The sequence below is a fragment of the Miniopterus natalensis genome, chromosome 12 (assembly GCF_054644295.1).
Source record: "Miniopterus natalensis isolate mMinNat1 chromosome 12, mMinNat1.hap1, whole genome shotgun sequence".
In the NCBI taxonomy this organism is placed as follows: Eukaryota; Metazoa; Chordata; class Mammalia; order Chiroptera; family Miniopteridae; genus Miniopterus; species Miniopterus natalensis.
The window spans coordinates 74,368,753-74,388,332 of record NC_142092.1 but is presented as its reverse complement, the minus strand read 5'-3'; the positions used below and the strand labels follow the sequence as shown (position 1 = coordinate 74,388,332).

The 19,580-nt window shown below is 64.5% G+C and overlaps 1 protein-coding gene across 4 annotated transcripts in view; it reads right to left on the bottom strand.

Annotated features, from left to right (window-relative positions):
* The window catches only part of KCNT1 (potassium sodium-activated channel subfamily T member 1), a 38,288-nt gene extending 22,668 nt beyond the window's left edge, over window positions 1-15,620 (bottom strand). For 2 of the 4 annotated variants that reach the window (XM_087823290.1, XM_087823291.1), the window contains exon 1: window positions 15,511-15,605. In XM_087823290.1, the coding sequence (XP_087679416.1) occupies window positions 15,511-15,605 (95 nt within the window). Of the gene's footprint in view, window positions 1-827; window positions 870-3,912; window positions 4,056-15,510 lie in introns of those variants that run through there. The other 2 variants (XM_087823289.1, XM_087823292.1) reach the window with 2 other exon arrangements.
* Between the last annotated feature and the right edge of the window lie 3,960 nt (window positions 15,621-19,580).

Sequence of the window (19,580 nt, the reverse complement as noted above, 5' to 3'; positions counted from 1 at the left end):
TTCAGATGGCCCCTGGGATCAGTTCATAAGCCCCGAGCACCAAACAAACCAAACCCAGGTCCTGTCCCAGGGACAGTCCTCAGCCCTGACCCCTTCTGTCCTCTGAGGTGAGACCCTCTCAGGCTGGTGAGGAAGGGGGTGGAGGCTGGGCAGACCAGAGAGCCATCTCCCTGAGCCCAGCCACAGTGAGGTCCCTCGGAGGGCTCTGGTCAGTCCCTCTCTACAAGCATGAAGCAGGTCCACCAAGGTCCGAGCCCTGCCAGGTCACCCAAGGGCCTGGGCCCCCTAAATGTCCAGGGGCCCAGGGGTCATCTTTGCCCTGTGCCCACACAGTGTGTGAGTGGGCCCAGGCTGGTGTGCAGCCCAGGCCTGCTGCCTGCCTGTGCCCAGGGTCTGCCAACACCAGGTAGACCTGAGGAAGCCCCCTTGTGCGCCCACCCCATACCAGGATGGGCCCTGCCAGGGGCTGTAGCTCTGAATGGCAGGCTGTCCAGGAACTCTGGGCAGGTAGCTTTGGCTCAGAAGACCTGTGGCAGGAGGTTCCAAACACAGGGCCAGCAGCCAGGCGAGGGAGAGGGTGGCAGACACCGGGCACTCAGTGTGGGCAGGCCCACCCTCCAGGCCATGGCAGTGGGCACTCAGAGGGGCTGAGGTCAGACCACCTCCCTCCATGGCTCTGATCGCTGCAGCTGGGGGCTCTGATAGGTGCCTGGGAGGGCCAGCGGGTGGGAGGAAGTGGGCCTGGGCTGCCCTCCTCCCAGGGTCCACCAGGGTGGGAGGACTCTTGTCCGTTCCCGCTGTAGCCCCCTCCCCTGCAGGACACTTACTGAGACAGGGAAGAGTCCAGGCTGAAATCTTCCACATGAAGCCTGGGGGCAGACATGGAGTGGACACGTCAACACGGGAGACAGACGGGTGGACGGACGGATGGAGAGCCTGGGCTCCTGGACCAGGTGGGGCGCAGACAAGCAGGGAGGCCCCAGGCAGGATCCAGGGAAGCGGGGGCACGCCCATGCACACACAGCCCTGACCATGGAGCCCGAAGACAAGGCTGAGGTCCCAGCGAGGAGCCGGCAGTGCTGGTGGGACCCTGACCTGGCCTGGCCCCCTGGGTGTAGAAAAAGCAGCAGAGAGCACGTGGGCCCCGCTCATGCACCCCCTCCCAGGCCAGTGGGGTAACGACCACACCTGAGATGACCGCACACAAGGACTGGGCCACCCACCTTCAGCCAAGCAAGCAGGTGCTGACCAGTGGTGTGGCAGTGACCACTGTCCCTGTTCCTCCCCAAGCCTACCCAGGCACCCAGTAACCTTGGTGTCCGGGAAAGGGCATCATTAGCCTCACTTTACACCCAGGAAGCTAACAGCAGCCAGGGGCAGTCCCCACAAGGGCCACCTGGCTGGATGAGACAATCGGGGCTCAGGTCTGCCTGGCACGGCCAGGGCTCCTTGTACTCAAGCTCACTGACTTCCCCTCCATGCCACTGCCCCTCAGAGTAGGCCCAGGCTGGGAGCTGATTCGGGTGTGGCCGGCTGCGGAGGGGAGAGGCTGGTGGGAGCCAGGGGGAGGCCTGGCAGGGTCTGCTCTTTGCTGATGATGTACCCATGGGGTCATCTCCTCCAGAGGGCTCCAGGGCTCTCTCTTAATCCTCTAAGCAACCAATTCCCAGAAGAGGAAACCAAGGTTCACAGAGGGCCACTGCCTTCCAGAGGAGGCCATAGCGAAGAGGAGGGGGCTGGCCTGCAAGGGTGGGGGTCACAGACACATGCCCACCAGCCTCTGCAGGGCCCTCTGGGTGGGTAGGCTCCCCCACAGTGCCCCCCAAACCCTGGTGTATGGTTGGGTGAGGTGCTGGTGGGGTGGGGTGAGGGGCTGGGTGCAGAGCACAGAGCTAGGGCTTAACTGGGCCTAAGCTGAGGGTTGCTGGGAGCTTCTCAAAGATACTGTGTGTTTCTCTAGCTCAGGTTCCCTCTCACTGGTCCTGGTGCTGCCCCAGCTCTGAGTTGGGGCAACAGTTACCCCAGGTAATGCTTTCTAGCCAGCCTCCCCCGGCCCCCCACCTCACACCGGTGGAGATAAGGAAGGAGAGGCCCACTCACGCCCAGCACAGGGAGCCCAGGCTGGGGGAGGTGAGGGGGGACTGATGCTAACCCACAGCGTCCAGGAGGCGGTGGTGTGGCAGGGCCTGGGCTTGGCAGCAGTGGCAGGCGGCTCCCTGTGACTCAGCCCCTCTCCTTGCAGCAGTGCGAGGCCTCCAGCAAGCCGTGACCCTGGCTCCCTCCAGGAGCAGGCCAGGCATGCAGGAGCTAGAGCACCAGCTCCCTGTGACAGGGCACCCACCTCCCTGCTCGGGCTGCATCAGCTCCATCAGGCCTGTGTTCCTAAAGCACAAACCCTGCAAGTCCTCCTCTGCCCAGGAACCTGCTGTGGCTCCCTACTACTCCTGTCCGCAGCCTACATCCTACACCTGGGGAGAGGAGACTGCGGACAGCTCCCAGCTCTCTGCTCTGCGAAAGGAGGCTGCTAAGTATCCTGCACCACAAGGGCGGGCTGCTGCAGGACTGAGTGAGGCTGCCGTGAAGGGTCAGCACAGGATGGGGGCAGCGGGGCAGGCTTCCTGGAGGAGGTGGCCCTGCAGCTGCAGCGCCCATGCTGCACTGTGGGCTCAGCACCTGCTGTCCCTGCAGGAAAGGGGTAACAGTGCAGGGAACCAAGCCCGTACAGGGCCAGGCTGGCTGCAACCAGAGCCTCTGGAATCACTGCCCCGCAGTGTCCAGGAAGAAGACAGAGGAGAGGAACCTGGTCCCCAGGGCCCTGGCTAGCACTCGCCCCCCTCCTCCCTGGGGCTGCCCACTAGCTGCTCCAGGGCCTGCTAGAAGCACTTACTCTGGAGCCTGGCTCCCAGGCCCTCCCCCAGGGGGCTTTGGGAAGCAGGAAACTGGGTATGAAGGGGAGGAGGCCCCGCCAGCCTGTGGCTAGGTGGGAGGGGCAGAAGAGAGGCTCCCCAGGCACCCTTGGTCCTGCCATCTGCCCAGCCCAGTCTCTGCCAACCACCCCCTCCCCAGGCCCTGGCCCTGGCTGTCCCCTCTACCTGGAGGCCTCTGCCCTCTCCTTGGGCTCCCCCAAAGTGCCTGTGCCCAGGAAGCTGAGCTCTCCTTACCCAGGCTCAGCCCGCACCTCTCTGCCAGGGACAGGTTTCTGTGCCCACAATGTGTGCCCACACCAGGGTGGCTCTGATTCATCTCCATTTCCCTCACAGGATCTAGAAGGGCCCCGGGCACAGGGGAGGTGCCGGCTGGTGTGAGTGCCGCAGACCCAGCCTCAGTGTCCCCATCTGTGAAACGGGGGTGCTGTGCTCTGCCTGCCCAAACTCACAGAGAGGTCAGAGAAGGCCGGGCACTGCCCCTGCCCCCGTGGGCTCCCTCCCCAGGGAACCGGCCTCCTGCACCCTGCCTGCCACCTGCTCCAGGCACAGCCCCAGCAGCCCGAGCCCTGGCCCAGCTCCAATCTGCTGTGGAGCCCTCCACGGGCCCCTGGCCTCCCTGGCCTGGGGCTGCTCCCCCCCGAAGCGGGGACAGGCTCGGGCCTGCCTCCCCCAAGCGGCCGCGGGCCAGCAGGAGTGAGGTCTCCAGTGGACAAGGCTCCAGCTGGGGTCACCGAGCCCCGCAGGGCGCCCAGGCCCCCACGTCCCTTCTGCCGCCCGTCTTGCCCGCAGGCCCTCCGTGCCGGCCTCCAGGCGGCCAGGGCAGGTGCCACAGGCCCCCGGCGGGCTGGGGGCGCCCGGGTGAGGGTGCAGGGGAGGCCGGCCGGCAGCCCCCTTCCCGCGGCGCAACGTGCACCCCGGAGCGCGTGCGGGATGCGAGCGGCGATGCGAAGCCCTCCCGGCCGCGGGGTCCCCGCCCGGCGCCTACCTCTGGCCCACGTCGCTGCCCACGGAGCCCCCGCCGCGGGCCGGCAGCAGCGGGCTGAGCCCGTGCGGCTCCTCGGGGGCCGGGGCGCCCCCGGGGCCCGCCTTGCCCTCGGACGGCGAGCGCGGCAGCTTGGCCCGCGCCATCCTGCGGGAGCGCGCGGGGCGCGGGCGGGAGGCGCGGGAGGCGCGCGGGCAGCTGCCACCGGGCGCCGCCCCGCCCTCCCCGCTCCCCGCGCCGCCGCCGCAGTGGAACGGCTGGGGGGGGGGGGGCGGGAAGCCGGGGGACGCGCGCCCCCTGCGGGTAACCCCGGGCTCCCTGCCCCCAGGCCCCGGTGCGCAGCGGGCGCCCCGTGGGGGGTCCCGGCGCCCGCGGCTGCGAGGGGCTGCGTCACCCGGGAATATCAGCCATGGTCACAGTGACAGCCGCCGGGAAGGGACAGTGGCGCGGCGACAGCTGGTGGCTCTGGGCCACTCCCCCCGCAGACAGGAGCGCGGGAGAGGGGGCAGAGCCTGGGTGCTGGACCACATGCCCAATTCAGCCACCCGTGGGCCCCGGGGACCCAGGGAGTGCTCACCTTCCAGCTCCCACCCCTGGGCCTGCCCGGGTTGGGTGGGGACACCCCTCGGGCCTGGTGGGAAACTGCTGTCTGTCCGTCCGTCCTCCCTCCTGCAGGCGCCTCAAGGCCCCCCCCCCAAACTATCAGGGAGTCCACCGGGGCACCCACGTGGTGCCAGTACCCTGCACCCTCACCCCGGGCTGGGTGCCGGCAGGAGGTCCTAGCCATGGACAAAGCACCTACTTTGTGGACACCTGGTGCCCTGCGGGGACGGCCTGACCCGCTCGCTGAACACAGGCTCCCGCAGGCAGTGCAGATTTCTGTTTTGCAAAGTGGGGAAACTGAGGCCCTGAGGGAGGAAGGGGCTTCCCCAGGAGACCGAGACCGGAAGGAGTGGAACAAGGACTCCTGGGTGGCCGGGCTCAGCTCTCCGCTGCTACACCAGGTGGCCTCCCTGCCGGGTTCCTTGCATTTCACAGATGAGGCCCCTGGCTGGAGGAGAGGGGACTCGCCCAGGTGACGGCCAGGTGACAGCTCGCCTGTCCACCAAAGGCGCTGTGTCTTTTCCGTCCCATGTTTTTGAGAGTGTCTATCCTCAGGTACCGTCCTCGGGCACCGATGGCGCCTGAGGCCCAGGATCAGTGAGGTGACGGGGCAGGATGCCCAGCGTTCTGTATGGGGCGAGCTCATGAGAACGACCACTGACGTGCACGGAAGGACCACCAGCCAACTGCCAGCGCCGGCTATGTCTGGGGGACGGGGTTCAGGTGGAGGGGGTTCAGGTGGCTGCTGCACCAGTTACGGGTTTGATTTCCGATCTTCGTTTGTCACAGAAAGTCCACTGTTTTCTGTGTGGGGAGGAGAGGGACGGAGGCCATGGTCCCTGGTCTTGGGGGACAGCGAGGAGTTTCCCGCAGGCCCCCAGGCCCCGGCCATGAGGTGACCCAGCACTGCCGCTTGGACAACCTCAAGCTCCATGGCTGCGCTCAGGGCGGGGCTGATACCGAGGACGTCGCCCTTTTCCCAGGCACTTAAGCTCCTTCCTGTAAATGCTGCCTCATCCCTGGTGCACAGCAGCCCTGCGGGGAGGGTGGGTCCTCACTTTGCCTCGCCTGTGCCCAGCGGCACTGCCAGCCGCCGGGGGTGGGGGCGGGGAGGGGATCAGGGTGAAGAAGGGGGCAGGTGGTGAGATGGGGACAAGGGGGCAGGAAGGAGCAAATGAGGTGGGATACAGCCTCAGAGTGCCCAGCAGGCGACGGCCGTGGACACAGCGCAATATGGTTCAGCCCTGCAAAGGAGGGAAACCCTGACACCCGACACCACGCAGACGGACCTGGGGGACGCTGCCAAGCGAGGTCAGCCAGTCACGGCAGGACACACATGTAGGATCCCACTCAAGGGGTTCCCGGAGGACTCGGGTCTACGGAGACAGGATGGGGACCAGGGGCTGGGGGAGGGTGGGAGCGAGGGTTTCATGGGGACAGTCAGTTTGGGGAGATGGGAAGTCTTGGAGATGACGGTGGTGGCTGCCACACGCCGGTGTGAACGTGCCTAATGCCACCGAGCTCTGCACTCAGACGTGGTGGAGACGGTCAATGCTACCTGGACTTTCCCACAATAAAAACACTGGGGAGAACGGGAACAGAGCCGAGCTGAAAGGGCTTCCACTGGCCCAGGCGGTAACAACGGAGGATCTGAGGGGGGGAGATCAGAACATGGCGTAGGAGCTGCGCTAACAGATCACCAGGAACTCGGTGGCTTAGAACACACCCGTCTTCTCCCCCCATTCTGGAGGCGAGAGTCCCAAACGCTGCGTGTGGGCAGAGGCTCCTTCTGGGGCTCCAGGGACACTCTTTCCTGCTGGCCCGGCTTCTAGAGGCCCCTGCATGGCTTCGCTGGGCCGCGCTCCCGTCATCGGGCCTCCCGTCCGCCCCATCTTCTCTGCCTCTGGCCCTCCTGCCTCCCTCTCTGTACCCCAGGAGTACAGGGCGCCCACCCACATGACCCGGGGCCATCTCACACCTGAAGACCCTGTGTCCCATCTGCAAAGTCCAGGGGTTGAGGTTAGGACATGGGCACTCCTAACAGAGGGGGAACTGTCCAGCCCCCCCCCCCCCACGGCAGGCCTGTGCAGCTCCCCATGGGGGTCGATACAGGATTCGGGAAAGAGGAATCCAGAGAGAAAACTCCCTCGGTGTCACCACCTGAGGCCTCCTGGTTTTGAAAAGTGGCGATTAAAGAGGAGGGACACTCGCTTCTCAGTCAGTTATACCTCCGGCCAGGCCAGTTCCCACGATGGGGGACAGCCCCCCTTGTGGACGAATGTGGCTAATACCTGGGGACAGCCGGAGAGGCAGACGACCCCCAGCTGCAGTCAGCAAGGGGGGTCCCTGGGGCCAGGATCCCCCCCGTGCACCATGGGGGGCACTGATGTTCACATGTTCACAGGTGGCGGGGCCCCTCGAGGTGACCAGGAGAAGTGTAACTGCCCAGTGGAAGGGTTGGGCTGTCCTCGCTAACTGGAGGGTCCATCTGGCCACCTCCAATGGACACGAGGGGCCTGAGGCACTCGGGCCCAGGGGCACTTTAAACGTTCTCCTGCCTGAATCATTCAGCTCCGTCCTCAAGGCCCTCAGGCCCACGTCCAGTTAACTAGGGTAATCGGAGGCAGAGGGACAAGTGAAGCCCCCGTGGACAGGCAGCAGACTTGCAGGGACAGACAGACAGCAGACAGTGGGGACAGACAGGCAGCAGACGGGGGACAGACAGGCAGCAGACAGTGGGGACAGACAGACAGCAGACAGTGGGGACAGACAGGCAGCAGACGGGGGACAGACAGGCAGCAGACAGTGGGGACAGACAGACAGCAGACAGTGGGGACAGACAGGCAGCAGACTTGCAGGGACAGACAGGCAGCAGACTTGCAGGGACAGACAGACAGCAGACAGTGGGGACAGACAGACAGCAGACAGTGGGGACAGACAGACAGCAGGCAGTGGGGACAGACAGACAGCAGACAGTGGGGACAGACAGGCAGCAGACAGTGGGGACAGACAGACAGCAGACAGTGGGGACAGACAGGCAGCAGACAGTGGGGACAGACAGACAGCAGACAGCGGGGACAGACAGACAGCAGACAGCGGGGACAGACAGGCAGCAGACGGGGGACAGACAGGCAGCAGACGGGGGACGGCCGGGCCCCCTGCAGGACAAGGGGCCTGCGTATGCCGTCTCTGCTGCCTAGCAAACGGCCCCAACTCTGCAGCTGGACGCCAATCGCACTTCCTCTCGGTGCCCAGGGTGGAAGTCCGGGCACAGCTCAGCTTGGTCTTTTGCTTAGTTTCACGAAGCCCGGATCACGCGGGCAGGGCAGGCTTCCACCTGCAGCTCGGGGGGAGGCGGGTGCGAGCTCACTGGTCATCGGGAGAACTCCGCTCTCAGTGGTTGCGGGACCGAGGTGCCCCCTGCCTTGCCGGCTGCTGGGTCCCCAAAGGCCGCCCTCACGCTGTGGCACGTGGCCTCGCCGCCCGTAAAGCCAGTAACGGTGCGTCAGATCCTCCAAATCTCTGCCTCTTTTGCCACCAGCCAGAGAACCGGCTCTGCTCTCAGGGGCTCTAGACTGAGCCACTCCGACAACCTTCGGGTGAACTCAAAAGTCGACTCACTGGCCACCTCAACTGTAATGCAAAATCCCTCTCTCCCCGTGTGTGCTTCCCGCCTTTAACAACAGACAGGTATTGTGCACAGACGAGAGGGCACAGGTGTCCTGGCCTCTCCTGGGTGTGCAGCTGGCCGCCGTCCCTCAACACCCATCTCCAAATTTCCTGCTTTAGGACACGAGTCATTCTGGATCAGGGCTCACTCAGTACCTGTAAAGACCTATTTTTAAGTTAGGTCACATCGGAGGTACTGGGGGTTGGGGTCCAACACGAATTTTGGGGGGACGCAGCCCAGTCCCATGTGCTGTAATCCTGGGTGATGTCTCACCAGGGCTAGTCCTGGGGCCACCTGGGCAGGGGCCGTTCCAGACGAAACACAACATTCCTGGACTGAGCGAGCCTGAGGATCCCACTGGGAGCCACAGGGACGGTCTCCCCCAAGCCAGCTCCATGCGGCTCCCGGTGGACTCCCAGCCCTGGCTCCCCACATCCAGAGCCCTCACTCACTCACCTGCAGGGTCTCAATCACCAGGCACCACCTAGGGCTCCTGGGCCACCTCCCCTTCTCCTGCCCCCCCCCATGCAGGGGTGTGAGTCTCAGGAGACACCCCATTAATGCCACTCACGAAGCCTGTGCTTCTTGCCAGAGGCTCGCTTCCTACTCAGAATTTCTCCCCAACATTCTCCCCAGATGTTATGAGATTTCCCGGCCTGTGTGTCCTGCGGCTGCCGTAACAGCTGACCACACGACAGGGCGGCATCAACAACGGAAACGTATTCTCCTGTGGCCCAGAGGCTCGACATTGGAATCAGCATCACGGGACTGGCATCCAGGTTTCCGGGGCTGCACCTGGCCCCCCACCTGGCTCACGGCCGCATCCCCCCATCTCTGCCTCTGTCCTCACGTGGTCTCTTCTCTATGTGAAATCTCCCTCTGTTATTTAAGTTGCAGTAAAATATACATAACAAAATTTACCATTTTAACCGCTTCTCGCCTCCCTCTTAGAAGGACCCTTGTGATGGTATTTAGGGCCACCAGGGTAATCCCCATGTCAGAATCCATAACTCGATCACGTCTGCAACGCCTCTGCCACATAAGGTCACACTCACAGGTTCTCAGATTCGGCTGGTCAGGGGACCTGGGAAAGAAGGGCCCTGGGCCCCGCCTGGCTGTGCTCAGCCTGGACAGACCCCGACAGCCCCCTCCGTGCCCCTCCTCCCACAGAGAACCAGGGGAGGAGGGAGGGCTGGAGTGTGGGGTGCCGTCGAGGTGGCCACATCACTCCTGCACGCGTCCTCTCCTCATAAGGACGCCCATCACTGGATGGAGGGTCCACCCTGAATCTTTACCTTAACTACATCTGGAAAACCCTGTTTCCTAAAAAAGGTCACAGTCACAGGTTCCAGGCGAGAACAAACTATTTTTGGGACACACAATTCAAAACACTACCGACCCCTCCTCCTGAAGGTCCCCAACTAGCTGTGTGGCCCTGAGCAGAGCCCTTTCCCGAGGGATCTGCCTCCACTCAGCCAGGTGACAAGTCCAGTCTGGAGGGAAGGAGAAGCTCCCACTGGCTCCCGGGCTTTAAATCCAAGCAAGAAAGGTTCCTGCCACCTGGTGAGTGTCAACTTTGTCCCTAGCCTCCCATGGACTCAGTGTCCAGGTCCCCCAAATTCACACGTGAAGCTCTAACCCCCCCAGGATGGTGCTGGGAGGTGGGGCCTCAGGAGGTGATCAGGTTTAGATGAGGTCACGAGGGTGGGCCTGTGATTAGTGTCCTTATGAGGAAACTAGAGCTCTCTCTGCCCCCCCAACCCCACCTTTCAAGGACACAGCCAGAGAGAGTCACCAGACGCCCCCGCTGCACCCAACTCAGCATCCAGCCCCCAGACTGAGGCACAGTCTCTGTTCAGGCCCCGGTCTGCGGGGCTGAGCTACATGGACACCACACTTACAGAGATGACCCGTCGTGGGGAGCGGGTCAGGACTGAGCAGGATCTCAATTTGAACTCCAAACTGCCTGAGGTTTTCGTGACACTGGAGGATGCCGCCCCCTCACTGGGCATCTGGGTTGTGCTTTGCACTAATTCAGGAGGAATTCAATTCTGAGTCATGCCCACGAGTCCCAGGGATGCTGGCTTAGAGGCAGGAGACGCACGGAGACACACAGCCCAGGGCTCCGGGGAAAAGCCGCCTCCTCACCTCAGGGCCCAGGGGGCGGGAGGGGACACAGTCTGTGGGGGACACCAGCTTCACCATCTCAGGATCCAGGCAAATGAGCCCTGGACCCAGAGGATGAAAAACCGAGACACCAATCTGCCTGCCTCTCATCACGGAACCCGCAGGAGCCGTTCACCCCGGGCCCTCCTGTGATTCGATCGTGTAGGCAGAGAAAAAATGAGCCCCCAAGACACAGGGACACCGAGGAGGAAGCCTGGTGGTGCCAGGGTCAGCTCCTGGTGCCCACATGCCAGGGCCCTCGCCACTGCTGTGGATGGTCCAGAGCCGGGAACTAGGGGTGGAGGACGTGGCCCTTGGCCCGCGTGGGACTTCACCCAGAGCAGGGGGAGGACAGGGACCCTGGGCCTCAGGCAGGAGGGGCCTGGGTGAGGGAGGGAGTCAGCAGTGTTGGGCCCATTGGAGAGGCTGGTGTGATGGTGGGCAGCTATTGGGGGCAGGGGTAACCGGCTGGATGCAGGGAGGGGCATCCGGGAGGACCCTAGGCTCGGGCCTGTCCACCCAGGTGGCTGCTCTGGGCTGGGGGGGGGGGGTCTGCAGGAAGAGATGAGGGGGTTTGGCTTTAGCCAGGTGCAGTCCTGGGTGCTGGAAGACATGTACTTCTCAGGGGCACCATCCAGTCCTGTTCTGCATGGAGGCCAAGATGGCAAGAGACCCCCAATCTTGCCTGGGCCCCACCAGCCTGGGCCACGGCCATTTCCCAGCCGGCTGTGTCCTCCGAGGGCTACAGGTTTGTGATGGATGCAGCCCCCGGCCACAGTGGGGGAAGGAGAAGGGCCTGGGATGGAGCGGGGATTCCACCTGGACCCACCACCCCATTAGTCACCCAGGGCTCAGCAGCCCTGCTCGGGCAGAACCCAGGGTGGAGCAGGCACAGGGGCCCAAGGTGGGGCTTGGGCTGCTCCAATGCCAGTCCCCCTTCAGCCTGGTCGGCAAGGGTCGGGGGCACGTTCTGGCCCTCAGCCACCCTCCACTGTGACAGTGTCCTCCCGTGTCACACATGCAAGGCTTAGGCTGGCCTCATGGCTCAGGCCAGGGTCAAGTGTGGGGTCCCCAGCCCCACCAGGGAGACACACTTCCCCAAATCCTGAGCTCCTGCCTCACCTCCCTGCAGCCCTCACCCCCCACCCCCAGCAGCTCCCTGTCCCTTCTCTAAACACCCTAAAGCACCACCATCCCCAACTCTCAGCTGGGCGTGTTCTCCAGCCCCCACCCTCCCTGGGCCCTTTCCCTCGCCCGTCAGGCCTCTCTCCCGCCTGTGCCTCTTGGCTCCTCCACAGCCCCTCCCAGCTGAGACACCCCCGAAGGTCTTCCACCTTCTGGCCCTGGGGGGTCCTGGGTCCTGCACCAGTGAGCAGACGTGCCCACCCTCAGAATCCAGACTGCCGGCCCCTCCCACTACCGCCAGGCTGCCCCAGGTGGGATGGAGGGTTGGGGGGGTCACAAGATGTGGGCGGTGCCAGGACAGGGAGAACAAACCCGGGCAGGCAGGCCCCAGGGGGCAGGAGGGAAGCAGGGGCAGCCCAGCCAGGCACTTCCTGACCGACCGGTGGTTCTAACCCCCGCCAGTCACGCGGGGCCTAGCGGGGAGCTCTCCTGCCAAGTTCAGGATCAGCAGCTACAGGTGAGCGGCTCTGGGCACAGGCTGTTCCTGCAGATGCCACCCCCTCGCTGAGGGCCTGCACCCCATGGGAGGAGCTGGCTTTGCTCCCACCCGCCGGGAACCCAGGGGCAGCCCGATCTGCCTCTTTCGTTGTTAATCTTCACCGGAGGATATTTTTTCCACTGATTTTTAGAGAGCGGGGGGAGAGGGGGAACGTGGATGAGAGGCACATCGGCTGGTTGCCTCCCACACCTGCCTCGTCCTGGGCCGGGAATTGAACCCATGACCCTTTGGTTTGAGGGCTGGCGCTCTAACCACTGATCCACACCGGCCAGGACCTGATCCACTTTTCTCAGGGGAAGGAGGGGGCAGGAGGGGTTCGGGTTACGCATCCTGCAAAGACCCCAGCCTCTCTGAGCCCAGGCCGGAAGGACCTGGAGGTGAGAAGGCCCTGCCTGGGGCCACTGCTTTCAACAGTTGCTCCCGCTGGGCCAGCAGGGGTCTGTCCTCAGGCCCCCCAGGCTCCTGGCAGCGCTGGCCGGCCTGTCCTCCCCCTTCTCGGCTTGCTGTGTGAAACAATGTTCGGTGTTGCTCAACTCCAGAGAAACACATCAACCCCATCCTGTGCTCTTGGAGGAGCTCCGGACGCGGGGAAGGGGGCCCTCAGGGCACTGTCGGACCCCTGGCCTCGTGTCCTTCAGGAGCCCCATCCTCCAGGCCCCTCAGAGCCTAGAGCCCTGGCCCCCGGTGCTTCTCACCACCCCCTAGCCCCTGATGTGGCTTCGGGCTGTGGCTCTGGGACCTTCGGGACAGCTGAGCTGGGTGCTAGCTGGGCAGGCAGCTGTGGGAAGCAGAGCGCCCAGGATGCTGGCCAGGAGGTGCCAGCTGGCAGGTTTTCTCCTCACCTGTGGCTCCCCCACCCCAGCCTTCTGGTCATTCTACTCCTTGTGGGGGACGAGCCTGTGGTGTGGCAGCCACATCCCTGCACCTCGTTGCACAGAGCTGGCCCCTGCCCCCTATGGCATCTCCTGGGGGGGTCCGGGGAGACAGGGGGAGTGGGAGGGGGCTGAAGCCTGGTGCCCATGTTACAAAGCAGGGGCAGGTGAGGGACCCTCATAACGATCAAAGCTCTTTCCCACCTCCTCCGCCTCATCAGAGCCTCCCCTTGGGGGGCTGTCATCATCTCCTGCAGAAGGTTTCACAGCCTGACTGGGTCTGCAGCCCCTGAGCTGTGGAGACCCTGTGACCCTGAGTTTGTCCCCAGGACCACCGTGCTGCATGCCCAGGTTTCCAGGCACACGGGAGGGTCAGCACTGACCAGAGGGGCCTGAGCTGCTCCTTGGCTCCTGGGTGAAGGGGCAGTGAGCTGTCAGAATGGGGCACCCCGAGATCTGGCCCACAGGCAGCAGTGAGGCTGCTCCAGGCCTTCAGCGGCCCTGGAAGGTGGGCGGGCTCCAGCTCTGCCCACCTCCCCGCCTGGCTCCTGGGAGAGGCCAGAGGCCAAACAGCCTCCTTCGCCCACGTGGGCAAAGCTCTCCCTCCCCGAAGGCCATTTGTGTGAGGCTGTGGTGACTCATGGCTGTAGCTTTATTTCCCTGGAAAACAGCGAGCCCACGGTCCTGCCCCCCTGATCCCAGCCTGAGGAGCTGAGGTCAGGGGGCAGCGCCCCTCTTGAGGCTGGCTGGGGGAGGGAACACTAGTGGGCAGAGGTCTGTCCGGGCTGATGGAATACCCTGGAGCTAGACAGTGGTGCCTGATGCAGTGAATGCACTAAACGTCCCTCGCGGTACATTCCACATTCTGTATATTTCACCACAATAAAAATCCCAAACCCCAGGGTCTCGGGCACCGTGGAGGATTCGGCACCAGCTTTGCGCTCCCCAGGGTCGGGGGAGCTCCCTCCAGGCAGACAATGCCACCCCCTATGGCTGACCACAGAGCCCTCGGCGCCCGTTCCTGAAAACCGAGGGCTGCGTGACTGACTGCGTCACCCACCGCCACTGGCACTTATCGAGGCCCCCGAGGCCCTGGCCCACGTGGGGAGGCCGCCCGTTCCCTGCCCGACACCAGAAGAATCTCTGGGCAGCTATTTTCACTAATTGACCGAGTCCCAGTGGGGCAGCCACCAAGGGGCTGTGCTGACTCAGGAAGGTGCTGAGCACCCAGCTCGGCCTCGGGAAGCCCCAGCCCTGCCCTGAGTCCCAGGAGGCAGGAGAGCCTGCAGCCACCCCACCCGTTCCCACAAGGGGAGTCAGACTAAACTCTCCCCTGGGTCGTCCCGTGGTCCTGGGTCCTATTTATTTAGTATCTTTAAATTGATTTTAGAGAGAAAGAAAGAGAGATGGAAACATTGATGTGCAAGAGAAACGCCGGTCAGTTGCCTCCTGTATGTGCCGACTGGGAATCGAACCTGCAACCCTCTGGTGCACGAGAGGACGCTCCAGTCACTGAGCACCCAGCCAGGGTGCGGGGAGGGTCTACCTATGGCTACGACGCTCACTCCAACAGGATAAAACATCGAGCCCCTCGCTGGACCCCAACTCCTTGATTCTTGGTGGCGAAGATGCTGGGCTCCAGCTCTTCTCCTGACCTACTTGGAGGACGTGGCTGCCTGTCACGTGAGGTCGGCTAGGGCGCCCGTCTCCATGGCATTAGCAGCTCCCCGTGTGCCCCGTCCTCACGGCTGACCTTCCTCGCTGACATGTTTTCCCAGCTGCACTGCCACCGGGACCTTTCTGAGAGTTCAGCTTTGTCTGAACCCCATGCGCTCGCTCGGTGCTCTGGCTGGAATGACTGCACTGCTGGGGAAACTGCGGGCGCAGACGCTGGCACCCCGCCCCCAACACCCTGCGAGGAAAGTGTTCCCATCGGAACCTGCAGGCTCCAGCCCGGAGTCCTTGGCGCTGCGTCTCCTGGCGCCTCCGCCAGGCTGGCAGCTCGGAAGCACCGGTGTTTACCCGAGTCGGCTATTTGGGGAGGAGGCAGAGAACCAGCACTTCCCCAGCCTCCTGCCCGGCCCTCCCTGGGGGTCATCCCCAGCCTCCTGCCCGGCCCTCCCTGGGGGTCATCCCCAGGCTCCTGCCCCGCCCTCCCTGGGGGTCATCCCCAGGCTCCTGCCCGGCCCTCCCCGGGGTCATCCCCAGGCTCCTGCCCGGCCCTCCCCGGGGTCATCCCCAGCCTCCTGCCCCGCCCTCCCTGGGGGTCATCCCCAGCCTCCTGCCCCGCCCTCCCTGGGGGTCATCCCCAGGGCCTCCTGCTGGGTCTTTTACCAAAGACTCAAGTGCATTTTGCTTGTTTCTGGCCAGGAGTGACCACGGTGTGAGCCTGAAGGACACAATCCCTCAATTAATAATGACCACTGGCCCTGGGCCACCGGGGGTGCTCCCGGCCCTGGCATGTCCCCCAAAGGCGCAGAGCTGCGAGCGGGCTGGGGGCCGGGAGCATGCCCGGCGGCGCCCACAGAGCGCCCCGCGCCCGCCCGGGACCTTCGGCGGCCGGGAGTCGGGGCGGCTCAGCACGCGGGGAGCGCCCGCCGCCCTACCTGTCGTCGCTCGGGAAGGACGCGTCGCCCAGCAGCAGGTCGCGGAAGCGGTACCGGGGCGGCAGCGGCAGCACCTCCGAGTCCAGGTCGCTCATCTCCAGGCCGCCGGCGTCCCGCAGCGCGCTGTCCCCGCGGCCACCGTCCCCGGCGCCCGGCCGCCTGCGGGACACGGCGCTGCCTCAGCCGCGCGCCCGCCCCCGCCCCCGCCGCTGCCCCGCGTCCCGGGAGCCCCCACCCGCCCCCGCAGCCCCGGCCGCCCCCGCAGACACCCACCCCCACGCAGACACCCACCCCCACGCAGCCCCCGCCCCACGCAGACACCCACCCCCACGCAGCCCCCGCCCCACGCAGACACCCACACCCACGCAGACACCCACCCCCACGCAGCCCCCGCCCCACGCAGACACCCACCCCCACGCAGACACCCACCCCCACGCAGCCCCCGCCCCACGCAGACACCCACCCCCACGCAGACACCCACCCCCACGCAGCCCCCGCCCCACGCAGACACCCACCCCCACGCAGCCCCCGCCCCACGCAGACACCCACGCCCACGCAGCCCCCGCCCCGCGCAGACACCCACCCCCACGCAGCCCCCCACACCCACGCAGCCCCCGCCCCACGCAGACACCCACGCCCACGCAGCCCCCGCCCCACGCAGACACCCACCACCCGCGCAGACACCCACCCCCATGCAGCCCCCGCCCCACGCAGACACCCACCACCCGCGCAGACACCCACACCCACGCACCCACACCCACGCAGACACCCACACCCACGCAGACACCCACGCCCGCGCAGCCCCCGCCCCACGCAGACACCCACACCCACGCACCCACGCCCACGCAGACACCCACACCCGCGCAGACACCCACCACCCACGTGGCCCCCGGCCCAGCCCCCTCGGCACATCCTTCCGGCTTCAGGGAAGACCCAGCCCAGCAGACCCCGTTTCCTGCACAGACCCAGCCCTGCCCCTCCTGCCCCCGTAGCCTGCCCCCCACCCACCTGCCCACCTGGCCAAGCATCCAGCCCCAGGAGCTGCCCTGACACTGTGCCCACCACACTTGCTGGGCTCACTCCAAGGGCTTGGGTGAGGCTTGTCACCACCAGCTCAGGGACAGGTGCTCACACCACCCCTGGGCCCCCCCAGGCCAAGCAAGCCCTCCCCGCCCCCCCAGCCTTTGCCAAGGCTTCCTGCTCAGCGTTCCTCAGGGTCCAGAGCACCCGCCTCTACCCCAGAGGCCTCCTCCCCACCCTTGGGGGCAGGGGACTGGGAGGGACTAGGAGGGGGGGGGACATCCTCCGGGAAACTCCCTGGGGCCAAGCAGCTCGGGGCAGATTAGAACCTGGGAGGGGCGGCAGGGGGAGGGTGGGCTCCTCTGGGCCAGTGTCACCCCGCCTCGGACTCGGGAGCACAGAGACCCCCCCACCTCAGTCACCTGAGTTGAGACCTGGCAGTGGTGGGGCAGGAGGATGGGGCCAGACCAGGTCCCAGGAGGGCCCTTGTGGTCTGCAGCCCTTGGGGTGCAAGTCTCTGTCTCCAGGGGGCTCCTGCGCCTTTCCTGTCCCCCTCCCCACATCAAAGTGAGTTTTCACTAGTTACCCACCCAAAGCAGGTGGGAACAGGGGCCAGCAGAGCCCCGGTCTCCCCACCCCCAAAGCCCTCTGCCCCCCAAATCAGAGGATTGCTACAAGCCCCATTAGAGTGGGCGGCACCAAGGCAGCTGCACGTCCATTAACAGTGCCCTGGGGACACGCGTCTCCACAGCAAGATGGGCAATTGGAGGCCAGGCCATCAGCACAAGTGGGAGATTCAGGTCAGGCCAGGGTTCCTCACCCCAACCAGCACCCTGGACTCCGGGTCCTCTGGCATCAGCTGACCATCCAGGTGAGCCCAACCCAGGCCACCCCTCGGTGCTGCCCCTCAGGTAGCCCAGCCGGTGCTGAGAGGAGGCAGGGCCCTTGGGGGGGAAGCACGTCTTCAGTATGGGTGACCCTGGTGGGGCCTCCTGGGCTTTTCTCTGTCCCTCCAGGGAGGTAGAACCAGCCGTGGGAGAGGGGATTTTCCACCCTGTCAGGCCCGTCCCCTAAGGCCAGGGGCAGCAGGGGACCAAGGAGCCATCTCAGCCTCCCAGCAGGTGCAGGGGTCTGCTGACCACATTCAGTGCCCGGGGTGGAAAATTGAGGGCAGGCTGTGCCCAGGACCACTCACCTGGAGCACGAGGGGCCGGCGGGCTCTTGGAAACCCTCCTCTCTCCTCAAGCGGGGAAGGGCAGGCACGTTCCCTGAGCCCCCACCCAGGACCTGTCCCAGGCTCCCCGCTCCCCAGACGAGCTGCACACAGGTGTCGGCAACCCCATCCCAAAGCTGCCCGGAGCTGCTCGAGGACCGTCCCAGCCCGAAGCTGCTTTCCGAGGTCACAGGTCCAACCCCGAGGAACTGGCAGCATTCGAAAAATAACATTTTCCTAATTGCATCAGCGCGATTGTGTTTTTCCTTAGTCACAAGCTGGCTGGGCCGCGGGGAGCCTCACGGCCAGAGGTAGGGGCTGTGCTTTTCTGGTTTTGCCCCCTTCTCACTGAAAGCTCCTTTCAATGGCAGAGCCCCCCAGGTATGGCTGCTGCCCCCGCGCCTCTCGGAGCTGCTTTGGGTTTTCTCTCTCAGCCTTGAGGCCCAGACTTGGCAGGCCTGGTGGGAGACCTCGGAGGGTGGGACCTCTGTTTGCTTCAGGGAGACACAGGGAAGGGGGGGATCTGGAAGTTGGAGGCCTGGCCCCCACCCCCAGAATGTGGCCTGGGGAGGTGACAGGGTATGCTGCCCCTCCGCCCTCTGGGTACAGCTGTGACATTGAATATCTGAATGAGCTCGGGTGGGAGCAGACCTCCTGGTCTCCTGCCTCGTCCCTCCCCACCCCGGAGCTGACAGTCCAAGTAAACCTGACCTTTTGTTGTGATGGCCAAGGGCAGGGGCCCTGGGCCTCCTGGGAAGGTGCCCGTGTGGCAGGGCTGGGAGCAGCTGCTCACTGGCCTTGTCCCTGGGGTCTGGTTGAGACCTCTCCCCGAGCCTGAAGGCCTGTGTCACTGGAAGTTTTGGGGCACTCGGCGGTTGGGTGTGGTCTGTCCCTCCAAAAGTTGAGGTGGTCGGGGTGGCATGAGAGCATGACCCTGGTGCAACTCGGGGTAACGTCACACCCGCCCCAATGGCTGTTAACTCGGGAAGTGCCGAACCATGAAACAGCAGATCCCCGTGGCCCACATGGACACGTCTACACATGCAAGGACAGCCGTGTCCCACGGATCCTGTTGATATAAAACACCAAACACAACTCCACTCCGAAAGGCCAGTCAGCGGAGGTTTCTCTGAGTGACCAGCTTGCAGATGATGCACAGACTGTCCCCACCTCTCAGTGACCTCAGCTCGGAGGGCAGTGGAGAGGGTTAAAGGCCATGTCTCATCCAAAGTGCCACAAGGAGACTGGTGGTGTGTGACTTGTGTTACTGGACATAAGGAAGCCAAGAGACCACCAGCCTTCTCCCCGCCAAGTGTCACCTGTCCTTGGCCAGGCCTCAGGGAAGGGGCCTGTTCCTCAGCCTGACATGTGAAGTCCTGAGAAAGTGCCCCCCCAGGTTTCTTCTAGCAGCTCACAGTGTGTGTAATGTTCAGACTAACCATCCAGGACCCAGAGTGTGACTGAGGGACACCCCCTTTGGCTGAGAGACTCGGTGCCTCTCCTAAGATGCATTCTTCAATCATTCGTTCTCGGGTCAAATGTTCTGAGGAGTCTGGAGAGCCATGATTGACAGAGGAACTGGGGGTGGGGTGCCTGTTCACACCCGTGTGCATGTGTGCATCTGTGTGGGTGTGCATGTGCAGTGGGCATATGTGGCCCTGTGCACTCACATGTGCATGTGCACATGTATGTGTGTGTGTACATGCATGTGTACACAGCTCACCCATCCCTGCCCAGCATCCAGGAGAGTCCCAAGGACACTGCAGTGTCACGGGTGGGGGCAGTGGAGTGCTGGGCTTGGTGCCCAGGCAAGCCAAAAGCTGCCAAATGTCCCTCT